This window comes from Elephas maximus, chromosome 6 (genome assembly GCF_024166365.1).
Source record: "Elephas maximus indicus isolate mEleMax1 chromosome 6, mEleMax1 primary haplotype, whole genome shotgun sequence".
In the NCBI taxonomy this organism is placed as follows: Eukaryota; Metazoa; Chordata; class Mammalia; order Proboscidea; family Elephantidae; genus Elephas; species Elephas maximus.
This window is the reverse complement of record NC_064824.1, coordinates 103,448,200-103,469,015: the sequence shown is the minus strand read 5'-3', so window position 1 is coordinate 103,469,015 and position 20,816 is coordinate 103,448,200. Positions and strand designations below refer to the sequence as shown.

At 37.8% G+C, this 20,816-nt stretch overlaps 1 protein-coding gene across 8 annotated transcripts in view; it reads right to left on the bottom strand.

Moving 5' to 3' along the window:
• The window catches only part of PARD3B (par-3 family cell polarity regulator beta), a 1,165,226-nt gene that overhangs the window by 977,962 nt on the left and 166,448 nt on the right, over positions 1-20,816 (bottom strand). For all 8 annotated transcript variants that reach the window (XM_049888916.1, XM_049888918.1, XM_049888913.1 and 5 more), the window contains exon 2: positions 15,642-15,743. In XM_049888916.1, the coding sequence (XP_049744873.1) occupies positions 15,642-15,743 (102 nt within the window). The remainder of the gene's footprint in view (positions 1-15,641; positions 15,744-20,816) is intronic.

Genomic DNA, 20,816 nt, shown 5'->3' with positions numbered 1-20,816 from the left:
TAATTGTAAATAAAAAAGTATAATCCTCACCAAATAGAAAAATTCAAATTAATCTTACCTATTAAATCTAATCTCAGAGTAAAATTTGAGGAATACTCTCCCACAAGACAAAGAAAGTGCTCACTTTCCCAGGACTCAGAAAACCTCTCCTTCAGCATCTTCAGCACAAACTGAATCACATGACAATTCCCAAAGCAATCACTGGCAAGGGGAGCTGCGTCACAGATGAAGGACCAACAAGACTCACCCTCGGCGGTGGGTGGGCCTATGGGCTAAGATATACGGGCTTCATGTTGAAGGCAGAATACTAGAAAAAAGGTGGGGTTCTACCAGGAAGGAGAATAAATGCTAGGGAAGCAAGCAAAACAGTACTACAATAGGCTACATAAGACAACCCTGTATTTCTAGATTGAAATGCATAACTCATAGGCTGATAGTTGGCCTGTAGAGGTCATCTAATAAAACTCTTAACCTAAAAGAGGAATTACTTGCAAATGTTTGTTCAGCCATTACTTAAATACTCTCAATGACTGTGAGTTCATGCTTTTGCAAAGCAGATTATGGTTCATTGAAGAACTATTCTTTACACCGAGTTGATATATACTTCCTTGAAACTTTTCATTGATGAAACTTCTTGGACAACAGAAAATGAATTTATTACTTATCTACGATCATCTAAATATATGAGAAGAGTTAGAAGGTTCCCCTTGACCCCTCTCTACTGAAGTGTAGTCCCAGGTTCTTCAGTCTTAACAAAGTTAGGTAATTCTATTTTAAATAAATCAACCAAGAGATTTGTAAAATTTCCATTTACAGGTGGTTACTTAGAACACTATGTTATATCATCATGTTAAGGTCATTTTCAAACCAGTATTCATTTCAAACTAATACATAAACTAGTAGTCTAGAAAATCAACTTCTAACTCTTATAAATTAAGAACTAAGATAGTCTTCAACTTTTTGTTCACATAGATTTACACACACAGATATACGTATATATACATAAAACTTTTTATATATATGTATGTATACAAAGCTTTATATATATATAACTGCGTATTTCAGATTGTTAAGCTATTAGAATCATCTCAAATCATATTATCTTGCAGTCTTCCTGGTCTGTTAATGGTTAAGTATTGTATAAATATGTGTGTTTCACTTGTAACATACTTTGGATTGAGATTAATAAAGATACTATATATGAACAGGTTTCTATCCTATTTGGCTCCTCTGAATGAAGTCAGCACAAGAAGGCTTTCTTCTTTATTGCTAAGAAAATGTCACTTGATCCTTCAAAATTGATTCATAACATCAAAAGAAAGGTAAAAAGAAAACTTAAAAAGTTAAAGAAGTAAATATAAAGTTTTGTGACCCTGCCAAAATTCTGCAAACAAAGCTTCTGCTATTCATTTGATTGGAAAAGTACACTTAATTTGTAAATACAAGATTATCTACTTATAGTCCTTTTTTAAAAGCTACAATTTAAAAGCCTAAGCTTAAAGAAACTAAGTATTTTTTTACTTATTAACAGTATATCTATAAATATAAGGTATTTATATGGAATTTGGAACAAGTACCTGACTACAAACGTTATAAACACTAGCTTGATTCTAACACCAGCCTCCCAAAAGCCCAATTCATTCACAATGTAGCTAATTAATAATACAAATTGTGTTTGAGCTCCTGGAAATAGAAGAACCAGCACAGTAAAAGATTAATGAACAGTCTGGTACACAGTTAATTCCATGAAATCTTTGAATATCAAAGTATCTCTTGGTGAAACTATCAAGGAACTAGAGTTTCTTCTAAAGCCTCCAAACCAAACCCACTGCCGTCAAGTCAATTTCGACTCATAGCGACCCTATAAGAAGGAGCAGAACTGCCCCCATGGAGTTTCCAAGGAGCGCCTGGCGGATTTGAACTGCTGACCTCTTAGTTAGCAGCTGTGGCATGTTAACCATTATGCCACCAGGGTTTCCTGTAAAGTCTCAGGGGTCCCTTATCAGCACTAAGCAGTACCCCTTGTTGTTGTTTTTTTTGTTTGTTTCCACTTAAATCACAGGTATTCAGCAGTTTTTCTTTTCATACCTCCCTACCTTATTGAGATTTCTACCAGCCTAAGACAGAGATAGCCCCCTCAGAGAAGTACCAAGCTCCTTCCCATTTTAAGAAACCCAGTACTATCATTAATAGGAAGAACTGGGTAATGAACACACATCATGTTATCAAGCTTCCAGGATCTTGGGATGTTCTTGGCAACTGTGGTTGTGCTATAGCTCTAATCTTCCTTACTTGCTTGTATGTGGAAGCTCTAATATTCTTTCTTGTCTCTCATTAAATTCCTAAAGGTGAATTCAATCCATCTCCTTTCAGCAACATAAAACCCATTGCCATGAGCTGCCTGCCCCATAGGGTTTCCAAGGCTGTAATCTTTACAGAAGGAGATTGCCACATCTTTCTCCCATGGAGACACTCAGTGGGTTCTAGCTACAGATCTTTGGTTAGCAGCCAAGTGCTTAACCACTGTACCACCAGGGCTCCTTTTCAGTAGCATACCTCTTTCTATAATCCTTACCTCTGCCCTCTTTCCTAGTTAAAGAGATTCCTTCTTTCCCAAATAACTTCATTGTACGTCAAGAAAGTAAGAGTGTCCTTTCCACATGTTGTCACCTTCCTTCCAAACCTTTCTCATCCTCTCCCTTGGCTTCAGTGTTCTCACACCATGACAATTCCCTCTGGGAGTACATAAAAATGTTTGCTTAAATACGTCAGGACCACTGCCACAGGAGAAAAGAACAAAAGTGGTATATTGTTTGGGACATCATAGTTCCAATTGTTAACAATAATTTATTTCACTTGATTCTCCTACTAACCCAGTGTTGTGGGTAGGATGGGGGGCTGATTTTACAAATGAGATAGTACAGATTGAGAGAGGTAGAGGAATAAGCAGAAAAACTTGGACTGAAACTATCAAAGCCCAGCTCTCTACTCCTTAGTACAGCTGACTTCAGATAGATATTCCCCATTGCCCTGGAGAATGTAATCTGATTAAATCAATACACACTCAAGGATTGAAGGTGGGATGCCCAATTAGCACCCAGAGGCATTTTCACTTTTAAAAGAGGATGTTTTATAACTTAAGTAGCTCTCTATTTAGTGTAAGTGCAGGTACTGAAATCGCAATTTCTAAGCCATATAAATCAAAAACAGACGTTATTTTAAAATAATAATAGTAATGGTCCCTTAACTCCTGAGCATGTATATGCCCATAAAAATATCTTCAAAGGAAGCTAACGTGAGAAAGGAAATTGGTAGAACTGGGTCCAATAACATAACACATGACTAAAGGCATACTGTAAAGGTGAAAATGTTCACTGATTTTTTTTGTTTTTGTCTTTAGAATTACATCTGTAGCTCTAAATACAGCATTTTCAAATTTTATTTGCTTTCCCGCTTCAACCAAACTTGAAGGTTTACACTTATAGAAGCACTTTTTTCTGTTTTGCTCTTCATTGTATTTAAATATCTAGCTAAATAGCACCACCATGCTTGACAATCTCTTTTCTTTTCAGTCTCTGACGAATTCTTTGTGTCACAGATATGCACAAATAAGCATGCACATTCAGGGCAGACAGGCAGGCAGACAGGCAGGCAGACATACGTGCGCGCGCGCACACACACACACACACGCTAGTTGCCAACCAAGTAAATTACAGGAGGCATCAGGAGAACATATTTGACGTGGCCATCAACAAGATTACTTTGGCTTAAGTTACTATCTATCTCCCAGAACCATTTATCTTTGCCATTTTAAGGTCACAAAGGCATTGACTCCAAAGTGCTCCTCTGGGGTAAAACATGCCCACAAACTGCCTCCTAATGAAATATTTAAAAGAGGCAACATACTTTGGTGAGAAAAATGGTGGACAATTAGAAATCTTGAGTTGTAGTTCATTCCATCACTAACCCTAACTAAAATCGAGAAACTTTGTTAAATTCCAAATTTGAGGTAAGGAGTCTAGGTATTAAAAATTGCTTTCAAAGATGATCCATGTCTTACAAGAGTATAAAAGACATCTGGCAAGACAAAGCTAAGACTGAAGAAGTTAAACAATAATAAAATAATTAGGAGAATTTTGGTATGGTAATTGATGACTATTACTACACAATATTAAAAAAAATTTATTTCTATAAAGTTCAGAAGACAAAGAATTCGAGATTGGGATATTCTAGAAATGTTGACTGGGAAAAAAAATACAACTTGACCTGGATCTTGAAAGATCAATAAAAATTAAGCAGCAGGAAAAAATACCTTACACGTATATGTTGCTGCTGTGTGTCGTCAAGTCAATTCTGACTCCCAGCAACCCTATATGACAGAGTAAAACTGCCCCATAGGGTTTCCTAGGTTGTAATCTTCACAAGAGCAGATCACCAGGTCTTTTCTCCTACAGAGCCGCTGGTGGATTTAAACCACCAACCTTTTGGTTAGCAACCAAGTACTTAACCATGTGCCACCACGGCTGCTTACTTACATATATATAGTGATTTATAATTTCCATTGCTTTTCATACACAATTTCTCAATTCTCCCAATGACACTGTGAGAAAGATATAATTTATCACTCTCATTTTACCACTGGAAAACCTTAAGTTCAGAGAGGTTAAATAGTTTACCCAAGGCCTCAAGGCATATATGCATAAATTCATTCATTCATTCCGTTCTACAACTATCTGAGCACCTTTGAAGTGCCAGGCACTGCTGCAGGCACTAAGGATAAAGCAGTGAACAAAACAGACCCTTCTCTTAAGGGATCTTACATTCTATAATATAGTACAACTGAATCCTGGATAGGAAGGAAGTACAGGAAAGAACACACTAGAAAAATGGAACACTAAGAAGAAAAGCTATGGAGCATGAAAGGGTACTGCACATAAGAGAATAGTCCATACAGTAGTTTTGTTATCATTGAAGTCTGAGAATGTTGAGTTTTGAGAAATATAGTTGGGAAGCATCTGAGGCCTCTGAATATTACATTTGGCTATGAGGTTTGGGTTTTATTCAGTAGACACTGGAAGGAATTACATGATTTAAGCAATATATTAGAAATAACATAATCTACAGTAATGTTGTTGTTAAGTGCCATCACGTCAATTCTGACTCATAGTAGAAGAGAATGAAACACTGCCCAGTCCTATGCCATCCTCACATCACTGCTATGTTTGAGCCCATTATTGTGGCCTCTGTTTGAACCCATCTTGTTGAGGGTCTTCCTCTTTTACACTGACCCTCTCTACTTTATCAAGCATGATGTCCTTCTCCAGGGACTGGTCCCTCTTGATAACATGCCAAAGGACATGAGACGAAGTCTTGCCATCCTCCCTTTTAAGGAGCATTCCATCCGTACTTCTTCCAAGACAGATTTGTTTGTTTTTCTGGCAGTCCACAGTACAGTCAATATTTTTCATCAACACTATAACTCAAATGCATCAATTCTCCTCCAGTCTTCCTTATTCATTGTCCAGCTTTCACATGCATATGAGGTGAATAAAAATACTAAGGCTTGTGAGTGGCCATCTAGGATACTCCACTGGTCTCATTCCTTCAGGAGCAAGGAAGAATGAAGAAAGCTAAAGATACAAGAGAAAGATAAGTCCAAAGGACTAATGGACCACATCTACCACACCTCCACCAGACTGAGTCCAGTACAACTGGATGATGCCTGGCTACCACCACTGGCTGCTCTGAGATGGGTCACAATAGAGGGTCCCAGGCAGAGCTGGAGAAAAATATAGAACAAAATTCTAACTCAAAAAGAAAGACCAGACTTGCTAGCCTGACAGACTGGAGAAACTCTAAGAGTATGGCCCCGGGACACCTTATCAGCTCAGTTAATGAGGTCATTCCTGAGGTTTACCCTTCAGCCAAAGACTGGACAGGCCCATAAAACAAAATGAGACTAAAAGGGCACACTAGCCCTGGGGTGAAGACTAGAAGGCAGGAGGGACAGGAAAGCTGGTAACAGGGAACCTAAGGTTGAGAAAGGAGAGTGTTGACATGTCATGGGACTGTTAACCAATGTTATAAACCAATATGTGTACTGATTGTTTAATGAGAAACTAGTTTGTTCTGTAAACTTCATCTAAAGTACAATGGAAATTCTAAAGAAAACACCCAGGCTTCAGTCAGGTGCCCCTTAGTCCTCAAAGTAACATCTTTGCCTTTTAACACTTGAAAGAGGTCTTCTGCAGCAGATTTGCCCAACGCAAATCACTGAATTACTGACTGCTGCTTCCATGGGCATTGGTTGTGGACCCTAGTAAAATGAAATCCTTGACAACTTTAGTATTTTCTCCATTTATCATGATGTTGCTTGTTGGTCCAGTTGTAAGGACATTTGCTTTCTTTATGTTTAGGTACAATCCACACTGAATGCTGTAATCTGTGATCTAATAATGGTAGTGTATCAATTTATAGTCAGTTAACACGTATTGCTGACTTACTACATACCAGGTATTCTCATAAACACTTTACATGTATTAATTTGTAAAGTTAGTACTATTATTAGCTCCAAATGCCCATAAGGAAACTGAAGTACAGAAAGATTACATCACTTACCCAAGGCCGTACAGTTAGCATAGACAAAAAAATGACTTTGCCTGTCCAGAATCAAGTTCTCAACCACTCTGCTTACTCTCACTACATAGACTAGTTGAGAGGCAAGGAGAAGGCTAGTGTCACAAAATCCAAGTCCTTATCAATTACGTTAAACCTGGTATGAGATTTTGTGGATTTAGATTTGGTAGCTGTGGAAAAGTTGAATGGATACAGGGGTGTCTTAGTTATCTAGTGCTGCTGTAAAGTAATACCACCAGTGGATGGCTTTAACAAACAGAAGTTTATTCTCTCAGTCTAACAACAACAACAAAAAAAAACATTGCTGCAGAGTCAATTCCAACTCATAGCAACTCTATAGGAAAGGGCAGAACTGCCCCATAGGGTTTCCAAGGAGCAGGTGGTGGATTTGAACTGCTGACCTTTTGGTTAGCAGTTGAACGCTTTACCACTGTGCCACTAGGGCTCCAAGCTAGAAGTCCAAATTCAAGGCACCACCTCCAGGAGAAGACTTTCCCTCTCTGTTCGCTCTGGGGTAAGGTCCTTGTCCTCAGCCTTCCCCTGGTCTAGGAGCTTCTCAACACAAGGATCCCAGGTCCAAAGATCGCACTCTGCTCCTGGCACTACTTTGTTGGTGGTATGAGGTCTCCATTATCCTAGTCCATCTGAGTGGCGACTCCACGTTTTGAGATCCCAGAGATTATGGCCCTACCCTTTCAGCTTCCTGTATTCCTCGTCTGTTGAGCTTCTACTCCCTGGTTCCATGGCCTCTTGGCCCCTCAGTCCTCACCACCTGCATCTGCCCGGCTGGGGCAAGTGTTCCAAAGCTCTGTAGCTCCACCAATAAGTGATTGGAGGCACCCCAGTCTACCAATAAACTTCAGCTGGAAGGTACTCAGCTCTCTTGCTCCATGGGTCAGCTCCAGTGCTGTCTCATGCTCATCTGCTGGTTCTACTGCTGCCATTTCTCTGCTGCTGCTCACCGTCTGTGCCAACTCCCATGCAGTGTACTGTCAGTGCAGGGACCTCATTACCACCAAGCAAGAAGAGCCAAGACTGTGCATCCTTTGGGCATGAGGTCACTGAGCTGAAAAACTCCTAGACCAGGGAAAAATTGATGACAATGACTTTCCCCCAGAGCTGACAGAGAAAGAAAGCCTTCCCCTGGGGCTGGCACCCTAAATTTGGACTTCTAGGCTCCTAGCCTGTGAGAAAAGAAATTTCTCTTTGTTAAAGTCACCCGCTTGTGGTATTTTGGTTATAGCACCACTTGATAACTAAGGAGACAGATTAAAGGAAAGACTGAGTCAGATTTATTAAAGAACAAAATTCATATAATGACTGTGATTTCAAGCCTGGAAAACTAGAATAAGGTTATACTATTGACAGAAATAAAGAAGTGAAATGGAGGAAGTTGACTTGGAGGAGGGTAGGGGAGAGATGAGTAGTTTTGATCTGCATGAGATGTTATCAGGATCCTAGAAAGGAAATGTAGAAATGAATTAAGGAAAGAAATCAGAGTTGGAGACATGGAGTCCTTTAAACATTTCCTAGCTCAGATTTTTCCTTTTCTGCAAAATAGTGGGGTTAGGCCACATGATGGCTATAGATTCCAGCTACAGTTCCATGATTCTGTAACTCTATAATCAAAGTGTAATATTCAAAAGTTTGAGACAGCCAAGGTAATTCTTTTGTTCTTTAGGGGCTCTCCAGTTACTCCTAAAACATTCTTCAAGCCTAATCTGAAATGTTGTACTTCTATAACACCAACACTGGTAACCCAAAGTAAGAATTTTAGAAAGAAAAAAAAGCCCCAAACACCATATTCTGATTTGTTAAAAGTCAAGTAATTAAAATAGGTACTTTATCTTGCAAAATAGGGTCTTAGTAACAATATAAAGGATCAAAAATGAAATAATTAATAAATTCCAGACTTTTTATTTTTGGTGTAGTAGTTAAGAGCTCAGCTGCTAACCAAAGGGTCAGCAGTTCGAATCCACCAGTCACTCCTTGGAAACTCTTTGGAGCAGCTCTACTCTGTCCTATACGGTGTCTATGAGTCAGAACCAACTAGGCAGCAGCAAGTTTAAGAATTTAGTGCATCACTCCCACCCCGTCCCACAAAACACAGTACACTTCATAAGTTTGTTCAACAACCCACTGAAAAGTTACACATTTTATCACAACTAGTCAGTGAGTAGAAAGATGGGGAGGCATTTAAACAGAAAAAAAAAAAAAAAAAGGAGTTTTATTAATGCAAAGAATTTGCTTTAGTCCTTCTAAGAAGACCCACCCACTAAAGTATAGGTGAGATACTGGTATCATCGGTGACCATAAAGAAATGACAATCACTAGTTGGAATGTAAATTTCTGGTTTTACTATCCACGTCTCAGTCTGTGAGCTGTACTAACTATACAATGAAAGCTATTTTAGATAAAGAAGAACCAAATACTTCATCACATTCAGGCAGTAGTAACTCCTACTTGCTGGTTTCCTGGTAGCTGTGGATTCCACTAGAGGGCAACAGAGTGTGCTGGGAAAGTAACTCAGGCTTAAGGGTGAAGCCTCTGGTTTTAGGTCACTAGTTCAATTATCGTGCAAACCAGTCTTCATTTTAAAACTGCATTAGAGCCTTGAAGGCTTATTATATTACCAAATAATTTTTTTTTTTGATGAAAGGATTCTCATTTTAAAGTTAAAATTAGTCAAACGTATATTTTCATTTCTCAATAATATATTACCCTAAATATTTTATTTTAATAATAAAGTATCTTCTTATAAAACCATTTATTTAAATAATTCAATAACTTCAAACAAATTTCATAAGCTCCCTTAAAAACAGTTAAAATCTATTCTAAAATTGTTTGATGCTTTAATGCTTAAATTTGAAACATTTAATAATTAAGTCAAAATGCATGAGTAAAAATGATAACACCATAATATTGTTAACAATATATGAGCTAATATTTGAGTATTTACTATATACCATACTGTACTTAAAACTTTATATAATTTATTTAATTCCTACACTATATCCATTTTACAAATGAGGAAACCTACGCTAAAAGAGGTTAAAGAACTTATCCAAGGACAGACACATAAGGAATAAGGGGTAAAGTTGAACTGAAATTGTAATATTTGAGCACCAGACATCAAATGTGATCCAGAGGGTCAGCCTACCCTCTCTGAATCCCACAAGAACCCCTGGCATCCCTCCAAACTAAGCCCCTATAACAGTCAAAGCTTAATCAAAGATAGAGATCATTCTCCCATTGTACTTTACCACATAACATAGTTTTACTTTTGTATATTTAATAAAGCCTTGGCAGTAGTCCAATTATGTAATAGAAGTTATACATTCTCATATTTCAGTTTTATATTGCAGTTGTCTTCTACAACCAAGCCAAAAAAATAATAATGACAATTAACAAGGAAAACAATCATTAAAAAATTTCAGTGTGCAGAGGTTCTCAAGTTCAGTTAAAAAGAATCAGCGAGTGAACGTTAAGCTTTGTTGTGGCTTATTTATCATCAGTCTTTTAAACTTTAGGAGACTTGAGTTTGATTCCCAGCCAACGCACTTCAAGAACAGCCACCACTTGTCTGTCAATCAGTGGAAGCTTACACGGTCTATGACACTGAACAGGTTTTAGCAGTAACTGCAGACTAAGACAAACTACGAACAAAAGACTGGTGATCTATTTCCGAAACTCAGCCAATGAAAACCCCACAGCTCACAATGGCTCAATCCACAACCGATCATGGGGATGGTACAGGACCGGGCAGCACTTCATTCAATTGTGCATGTGGTCACCATGAGTTGGGGGCCATCTAAACAGCAGCTAACAACAACAAAAACAGGGCCTATACATATTGCAATGGGAAACTGGTGTGGCACTGAGATCATTTCTGCAAAAGACAATAACATAACTAGGAAGATGCTTAACATTCATATCCTGGAGAACAAAGGATCACCCAGTAGACTGAAAATCAATTTGTGATGGACTCTGGAAGGAATGCAAAGAGCAATCAACTGATCTGAAGTACAGTGCCCTTGTCCTACAAGATCTTAAAGCCTAGTTAGTATGCAACTTGAGAAGACAGGCATCATTTAAAAAATTTTTAAATATAATAAAAGACCATGTATTAGTTTCCTAGTCATGCTCTGACAAGGGACCACAAACTTACTGGCTTAAAACAACATAAATGTATTATCTTATAGTCTTGAAGGTCAGAAGTATGAAATGGTTCTCACTAGGCTAAAATTACTGGGTGTCAGCAGGGCTGAGTTCCTTTTGGAGCTTCTAGGGGAGAGTTGGCTCCTCTGTCTTTTCCAGCATTCCTTGGCTGAAGGCACCTTCCTCCATCTTCAAACTGAGCAATAATTGTCAAGTCTTTTTCACATCTTATTTAATACTAACTCTCTTGCCTCCCTGTCTCCCTTTTTTACTGATAAGAACCCTTGTGATTACACTGGGCCCAGCCAAAATAATCCAGAATAATCTCCCAATTTTAAGATACTTAATTCATTCACATCTGCAAATACTCTTTTGCCTTATAACACAACATTCACAGGTTCTGAGGATTACAACGTGTACATCTTTGGGTGCCATTACTCTGCCCTCTGTAGAAAGCACAGTCTATAATGTCTGTACATGCTGCAATCTGTTTGGAAATTAGTTATTAGAATACAGAATGTATTTTCCCATAAAACTGCATATGGTGGTCAGACTCCAAGCATACCCTACAAAGACCACTGGAATTAAATTGCACATGAATAATCAAGAAAAAGGGGATGCAAGAAGGCAACAGAGGTAAAAGCCTTTTCAGTAAATTAGATGCAGCCTTTAGCTAAGTAGAGATGAATTTTATATATATACATGTATATGAAACATGCTACTTTTGAATTAATTTTTACTTACTCCATAGTTCTGCCTACTACCTACCTTTTCTTACTAATCATGGCAACTGCATAAAAGCAAAATTCATGCTTATTTATGATTACTGGATTTTCCTAATTAGAAATTATAAACACTTACAGAAATCATAGATATATACTGCTTAGCACATTGTAGAAATAAAAGATAGACTATGGAAATCTAACTTCTAGGCTCCAGTATCTGATTCTGCCACTTACAACCGGTGTGACCTTGGCTAAGTTACTTACAATTTCTATGGCTGTTCACAGAAGTTAAAAATAGGAATAATAATAGCTCCTACCTTCAGGGTTGCTCTAAAATAAAATCAAATATGTAAATGCCAAAGACAATCTGGATCTCTCCTAATGCTTGGTAAACGTTAAGTTATTGTTATTAGGTGAGTTACATCTGTAGCTTTGGGCAGCCATGGAGAGATACTTCTATAAAGCTATAAATTCTTTGATATTTACCCCAAAGAACTTAAGTCATCAGACTGATAATGAAACTAACAAATTTTGAGAATGAGTGCCGCAACTAGATAATTACTAAATTTTAACACAAGTTTTAACATAACATTTTGCATAAACAATGTATTTCATCTGGCAAATCTGCTGCAAAAGACCTCTTTCAAGTGTTAAAAAGAAAGATGTCACCTTCAGGACAAAGGTGTGCCTGACCCAAGCCACGGTATCCATGTGAAAGCTCGACAACGAATAAGGAAGACCGAAGAAGAATTGATGCCTTTGAATTACGGTAGTGGCAAAGAATATTGAATATACCATGGGCTGCCAGGAGAATGAACAAATCTGTCTTGGAAGAAGTACAGCCAAAATGCTCCTAAGAAGTAAGGATGGCAAGACTTCATCTCACATACTGTGGACGTGTTATCAGGGAGACCGGCCCCTGGAGAAGGACATCATGCTTGGTAAAGTAGAGGGTCAGCAAAAAAGAGGAAAATTCTTAATGATATGGATTGACACAATGGCTGCAACAATGGCAAGCACGGCAATGATTATGAGGATAGCACAGGATGGGGTTGTGTTTTTTTTTTTTCTGTTGTACAGAGGGTCGCTATTAGTCAGCACCTAACGACAACAACAGCAATACAATGCAAAATTCCAAAACTGCTCCAATAATATTTTAACAAAATACAGTAAAGAAGTGGTGGAACATGGTAAAAACGTGGTTCCCTTGTGAACGGCCTCTACTGTGGAAGCAAGTGTTAAAAAAGAAAAATAAACTACAAAACAAGCAAAAAATCCTTCCATTCTTGCCCTAAATACTGTGTTGGCCAAAAGAATCACAGAGGTGAGTGAGACCAAAGATAAACCACTTTAGGCAGAAGTTTTGAAAATAATTTCTTTATAAAGTAACTAAACTTTATTGGACTCTTCTCTGATTTTAAGTAGAGTATCATTTTACCTGTAATTTCCAGCCTTTACTGAAGTGTTCTGGATGGCTTTTCTGTATACCAAATGGCCTTGGCTTGCACTGCTTTCTGATTCTGAGTTTGTCTATGTTGTTCCTGCATCCTCCTTTGCAGCTAGAGCCTTCTCTAGGAGCTGGGGTGTGTGAGCCTTAGCACGTGGACTATGTACATCATCCTTTCTAGCTGCCTCTTCAGACTTAACTTCTTTTCTATATTCTAAATGCAAGAAATTGTTAAAAAGTCAATTTGCAAATAGGGGATTTTTTATTTTATCTAAGCTCAATACTGTCCAGATGATCTTGTGGGAGTCTGGTTATGCCACTAAAAACCCACAGGCATCATTTATAATTACTTCCTAATCTAAACTGACAAAAAGTGAATAAAAATGAAGTCTGGCAAAACCTTCTTTCCTCACGAAACGCATGGACCATAAGGAAATCTTAAGACTTCAGAGGAAATGTCAGATAAATAAGTAATGCTCTGTTTTTTTCACTTACATTGTATAAAAAAGGAAGAAATGAGTCTACAATTTTTCTGGCAACATCAGAAGTGTAAATTCTCATCAACTCTGCAAAACAATACCAATTAGGCTTCATGTGGAAGCACTAAAGTGCATTAAGGGAATAGTTAAAGCTGTACCCAAACAGTACTAATCCTCTGTTATGGTTTCAACTTACTATCTCACTTTTTCACCTTATTTTGTAATGGTGGTAAAATCCCATTAAAACAGAGATTACATATAATAAAGCTGTTTCCATATCTAGCAAATGGATTATAGTTATAAAGTGTGTTGCCAAGATAGACAAAAGAATTCCCTAAAAGAAAGAGCTCTGTGGGACAAATTTTTTCCCTCAGCTCTGTTCATGGACTCATCCCTCTTTGTAATGAGGTCTGTGGATGAGGCTGTGGGTGAGAAATTTTCTTCTGGTCCTGTTAAAACTTGCCATCTTTCAACTCTTCATTGACTGATATCAGTGAAATTTGAGACAGGGGCCAACTTCTTTATTAATAAACAACCCAAACACCTGGAATACATCAAAGGAAGAAGACAGTCCTAGGAAAGAAGCAAAAAGTTAAACAGGGGAAAAAAGTGAAAGGCCTCCTAAAGAGTTCTGGAGGTAAATAATACGTTATTATTTACCATGGGGCCAACTAAATAAATTGAAAGTGCGTATCAAAGTCAAATGCAGCAAGAGTCAACTCTAGACAGTAAAGCTTTCTTTTTCAATCATTAATTCAGTAAATGTTCTTTAACAATCAAGTTTGTGTAAGATATTGTACTGGATGTTATTAATAAAAGGAGCACACACACAAAAAAAAACTCTCCTGGTCCATGTCCTCTAAAAGCTTACAATCTAGTTAGGGAGAGAAGTCCCTTATGAAATGGCTAAATAATGCAAAGCAAATCAGGGTGGATTTCCAGCAGGAAATATGAAAAATACATTTATAGAATGTCTACAAAGATTAATGTCAATGTGAATAGTCAGAAAGGATCCTATAGAAAAGGAAAAATAGAAAATTTATCCAAGTTCAATAAATCACTAACTTATATTCCAGTCCAACTGGTTAAAACACACAGATATACACACACACAAAATTACCTGAGATTACAGAAAAATAATAGAGAGAATCCTGTTTACAAATACAAACTAACCTTGTACAAACAACACTATGGATGCATGGTAGAAGAAATCTTAGAAGCAAGGATCTCTCTGGAAGGGTTGCAAGTCAATTTTGCAGGACATATTAGACATTGAAGGAGCCCTGGTGGTGCAGTGGTTAAGTGCTCAGCTGCTAACCGAAAGGTCGGCGATCCAAACCCACCAGACACTCCACAGGAGAAAGATATGCCAGTCTGCTCCCATAAAGATTACAGCCTCGGAAACACTATAGGGCAATTCTACTGTACCCTACAGGGATGCTATGAGTCATAATCAAATCAACAGCAATGGGTTTGGTCTTTTCAATCATCATGAGCCATTGAAAGAGGAGCCCAACACAAAAGTTAGTGATAAACAATGTGTTTCATCAGCAGTAACCTAGTGCACTGCATCTGAATAGTTTTACACCTTTCTCAGTTTAGTATCAGAGAAAAAAATCCTGTTAAAATATTTGTAGTGGGATTATTTCCATGGAGGTGGTAGAGCATAAGCAAAGATTTTGGAATATTCAACTTAGTGCTTTTTCCTTTAGCAATGAAAACACAATACTCAGGACAGTAGGATAGCTTCTCACCAACTACTTTAAGAAAAAATCTTCACCCTAGTTTTTCCTAAGACGTTTTTTCCCCCAATGTATTTTCCTCTTTGAAACATTGTCAAACCTCAGGCATTAAGTTTAATATTTACCAAGGGCCAAGAATCAACTCCACAGCCAGCAATGGCCGTGAGAACTCCAACAGCCTCAGCAATTGGCACTAATTTATGGAGATATATCGGGAACTCTTGGGAATGAAGTGCCTGCTAATTAGGCCACCATGAACAGATTCCCAAACCTTGACAAAGCTGTTCCAAATATCTGATGAAGAACTTCAATTTATGGGCTGTCCAGGTGAAAACCGAACAGATGGTATCTTTTAACTATAATTGACACACGGATTTGTTAAGGATTTCAATCTCTGGAAAACATGCAGCTCTACAGAGGAAAACAATGAGAAACCTCTTTAGTTATCATCTACCTTATCTTTGTCTTCAACCACATCTGCCAAGACATCATCTGGATCCAGGATTCCTCCATCTGTGTATTCTAAATGATGAATCTTCACCCAGTAACCAGGATCCTGTGGTAGAACAATGAATATGTTTCATGACTCAGTCTTTAAAAAAGGTAAAATGCGTTTTAACATTAAAAAAAAAAAAAACTGACTCTTTAAAAATATACTCACGTAATAATAAAATTTTCAAACACCCAAAATACATTTTATCAATTTATTTGGAAAAGTATTTGGCATTTTTCTATCCTGTTTAACATAAATTAGTAAATCAAAGTATATATATTTCATCAACTTTTCTGGAAGTTAAGCTGCAATGCAAAAATAAACTGCTCCAACAATTTGAAAAGCATATTCAAAGAATTTTTGATAGCCTCCAACTTCATCAATATTAAGAATATTTGGCAAATCTAAGATACATCAATTAGTCTCAACCCACCTAGAGCAAAGGAAAATGAAGAACATCAAAGACACAAGGGAAATACGAGCCCAAGAGACACAAAGGGCCACACAGACCAGAGACTACGTCAGCCTGAGACCAGAAGAACTAGATGGTGGCCAGCTACAACCAATGACTGCCCTGACAGGGAACACAACAGAGAATCCCTGATGGATCAGGGAAGCAGTGGGATACAGGCCTCAAATTCCCATAAAAAGACCAGACTTAATGGTCTGACTGAGACTAGAGGGACCCCAGAGGTCATGGTCCCCAGACCTTCTGTTAGCCCAAGACTGGAACCATTCCCAAAGTCAACTCCTCAGACAGGGAATGGACTGGACTGTAAGACAGAAAATGATATTGGTGAGGAGTGAGCTCCTTGGCTCAAGTAGTCACATGAGACTATGTTGGCAGCTCCTGTCTAGAGGTGAGATGAGAAGGCAGAGAAGGACAGGAGCTGACTGAATGGACTTGGGGAATACAGGGTAGAGGGGAGGAGTGTGCTGCCTCATCAGGAGGAGAGCACCTAGGAGTACATAGCAAGGTGTTTGTAAGTTTTTGTATGAGAGACTGACTTGATTTGTAAATTTTCACTTAAAACACAATAAAAAAAAAAAAAAAAGAAGAAGAAAATGTTCTACATTCTACCGTAGTGAGTAGTGCCTGGGGTCTTAAAGCCTGTAAGCAGCCATCTAGGATATTCCACTGGTCTCACCCCTTCAAGAGCAAGGAAGAATGAAGAAAACTAAAGATACAAGGGAAAGATTAGTCCAAGGGACTGATGGGCCACATCTATCATGGCCTCCACTAAACTGAGTCTAGTACAACTAGATGGTGCCTGGCTACCACCACTGACAGCTCTGACAAGGATCACAATAGAGGTTTCCAGACAGAGCTGGAGAAAAATACAGAACAAAATTCTAACTCAAAAAGAAAGACCAGACTTGCTGGCCTGACAGAGACTGAAGAAACCCTGAGAGTGTGGCTCCCGAACACCCTTTCAGCTCAGTAATGAAGTCACTCCTGAGGTTGGCCCTTCAGCCAAAGGCTGAACAGGCCCATAAAACAAAATGAGAGTAAAAGGGCATGCCAGCCCTGGGGCAAGGACTAGAAGGCAGAAGGGGACGGGAAAGCTGGTAATAGGGAATCCAAGGTTGAGAAAGAAGAGTGTTGACATGTCATGGGGTTGTTAACCAATGTCATAAAATAGTATGTGTACTGTTTAATGAGAAACTAGTTTGTTCTGTAAACTTTCATCTAAAGTGCAATAAAAATAAATAGAAAAAAAAGAATATTTGGCAAAAGAATTATCTCTGTGGGTACTTTCTGAAACGGGTAATAGAAGTTCAAACCGAGATCATAAATCTGGGGCGGGGGTGGGGGGGGCGGGAGGCAGAAATCTGTGATTACAATGGCTATCGCTTTGGAATATATAAATGGAATGTGGTGACCACCAATCTCTTCACTTTTTTAAATTCCCCATGTTCTGTGTGCATCCTCAAGTCTAAAATCTGCAATGAAATCCCAAGCAAGAGCTCCAGAATCAGTTTCCAGTTCCTGCAGCATGCCAGCAACTCTAAATTGTGTCCAAATTGAACAAAAGGTTCACTAAATTGGAATGGTGATTCAGAAGATTGCTAATATTCTTTAAAAAAAAAACTCAGGACAATAAGGCTTAAGAAAAAGAATAACTTTCTCAATTTGTTGCATAGGTAGATACTCTGATAGAACTTAGAATTAAATAATCTATTTCATTCAGTTATTTACATACTGTCCCTTTCCAGAAAAGATTTGAAAGTGAACCATTCAAACAACTGAACGAGAACAGGAACCAAATATTAAATAAAGAAGAACATTAGTAAGGATTTTACCAGAAAACCCTAGCTATAATCAATTTGGTTCTGTGCTTCTTAGAAAGCCTCTCAAAGTGGGAAACTTTTGAGCTATAAGACACTCAGTATCCAATAAAGAAATAGATACCAGTTCATGAGAAGAGATGGAAATTCTTCTAGGATAAAGTCTAAGACTTTACCAGATGAATCTTTATAAAGGGTAAGAACTAACATAAACCACAAAATTCAACTACAATTTTATGAAAGCTAATAGAAATGGTTGTCATACAGCCTTCTCTTCAATTGACCCCTGATAAGAGGTGAGGGCATACTATTAAATAGTAATTCCATTAAGGCATCTATTCAGAAGGCTCCTAACATGAAGCTCAAGTACATAGCTTTCAAGGAACTCAACTTGATAAAGTGATAGGCTTGAAGAATCTGAAGGAATTCTACTCAGCTAGGTTTTGGGCGTTTCGAAATTAACTTTTCTATAGAGTATTAAAGAGCAATTTCAAGTAAAATGAAAACAGATTCATTTGCTTCAAATACTAGGCTTATAGGTGGAAACATTAATGATTTATTAGGAAACCTTTAAATGCCTGACTGTATAGCCCAGGTAGAGATTGCACATATGAGTCATGAGAGAATAACCAGGCAAGACAATCACAGGATTCCCATCACTCAGATCCTTATTAGGAGATCTCTGCCAGCTCAAGGTGATTTTGCTATGAAAGGTGAGTACAAAAAGCTAGATTTCAAACAGAGGGGATAATGAGATACACAAAAGACTGTGTAATGGCTACCGGACTCTATAAAAAAGAGAGAAAGAAAGAACTCACCTAGTAATCTTTGGGAAACCCTGGGGGTGTAGTGGTTAAGTGCTACAGCTGCTAACCAAGAGGTGAGCAGTTTGAATCCGCCAGGTGCTCCTTGGAAACTCTATCGGGCAGTTCTACTGTGTCCTATGGGGTTGCTACAAGTTGGAATAAACTCGATGGCGGCAGGAGTGGGTGGCGGTAATCTTTGGGAACTGAGTTTTCTTGCTCTGGCCACGCCACAACCAACATATTCCTCCAAGTGCACCTAGGACTTCTGACTGAAATCTACAGTATTACTCTTTTTTTTTTTTTTTTAAATAAAAAGAGTTCAATTAATTAATTTCTATGAACTTCCACTGAGTTGGTTTCTGATATATTACAGCTCTGTAGATGAAATATGTTGATTTTAACCATGTTTATAAAAATTATGTATTCCAAAGAGCTTGCTTTTTTTATATTTGATTACTTAAAAGCAGACACTTATTAAGCTGTCTGCTTTTTTCTCATGCTTAGAGTATAAGAGTAGACTTTATCAGTTATGAAGGATTTTTTTTTTTTAACAACTACAGAAAAAGTTAAAGTACCTCTCTCTCCCAGCCTAGAGGTAGGAACAGAGAGAGAAGAAAGCCAAAGAGTCTGGTTTAAAATCCAAAAGCTCAGGAAATAGCAGGGATCGGGTCTGACCAGCAGCACACCAAGTAGTGGGCAAGCGGCAACAAGAGGGGGTTGTTAAGTCACACAGCATTCTTCCCTTACACACATGTGGGACCCAAGATGTTCTTTCAAATAAGGCACAGGAGTTGAAATGAAGACATTTTCAAATGTAATTCCAAAAAGTACAAAACTTAAAACTTTTATAGAACTAAATCAAGTAAAAAAGTAATTTGATACATCATGGAATCATATATTAGACAAGATAAAAAAAAAATTAGGGAAATACAGGGTGCCAGGAATATAGACTTTGCAATTTTAACTCTACTCATTCCATTCTGATACTGCCATTCTACAGGCACCAAAGAAAAAAACAGTAGGCTAAGAATAGACTGCTGAAGCCTGAACGAAAACAGGCAGCCACACAGTCTCAGGGTTAATATTCTACACATCCAAGAGAGCAAAATCAACAAACTCAGACTATATCAACAGTGATTTTGTCCCCATGGTCTTTTGGCCATGGTGCTATAGATCACATAAAAATATACAAGCAATATTAGTTGACTTCAGTCATTATAAGACCATAAATTTACCCTGACTCTTTTAGGCATGTAAAAATTTCAACCATTACTCTGCAGCCAACAGTCTGCATTTCATTTACTTGGTTTTATTACCATCAAGAATAAAACTGATCAAACATGAAAAGATGTTCACATACGTGTCTTGGTTCACACAATCACTTGAAAAAAAGTATTTTTTCATGATCATGATATTTAGCCAATCTTTCTTTTGGCCAAATATCTATAATACGTATGATTTTTAAATTTTAAAAATATCTTGTGTGTTCATACTGCAATGCAATAAATATTACATATATGCCAAGGACCATTAAAGTATTTTAAAAAACTAATAATACATTATATTTTCTCTACTTCTGATAATATTTTTAAGTTTTTAAAATAATACAGTCAACATAAACACTTCTGGAATTTTAAAACTAAAATGCACTAGTCTACCACCATGAAGAACTGGAAGAGGGTATATAACATAATATTCTTATCATATGTTGTTGTTGTTAGGTGCCATCAAGTCGGTTCTGACTCACAGCTACCCTATATGTACAACAGAACAAAACAATTGCCCCATTTTGTACCATCCTCATCATACTTGTAATGCTTGAGCCTGCTGTTGGCAGCCGCTTTGTCAAACCATCTCATTGAGGGTTTTCCTCTTTTTCACTGACCCTCTACTTTACCAAGCATGATGCCCTTCTCAAGTGACTGGTCCTTCCTGAAAACGTGTCCAAAGTATGTGAGACAAAGTCTCGCCATTCTTGCTTCTAAGGAGCATTCTGGCTGTAGCTCTTCCAAGACAGATTTGTTCATTCTTCTAGCAGTCC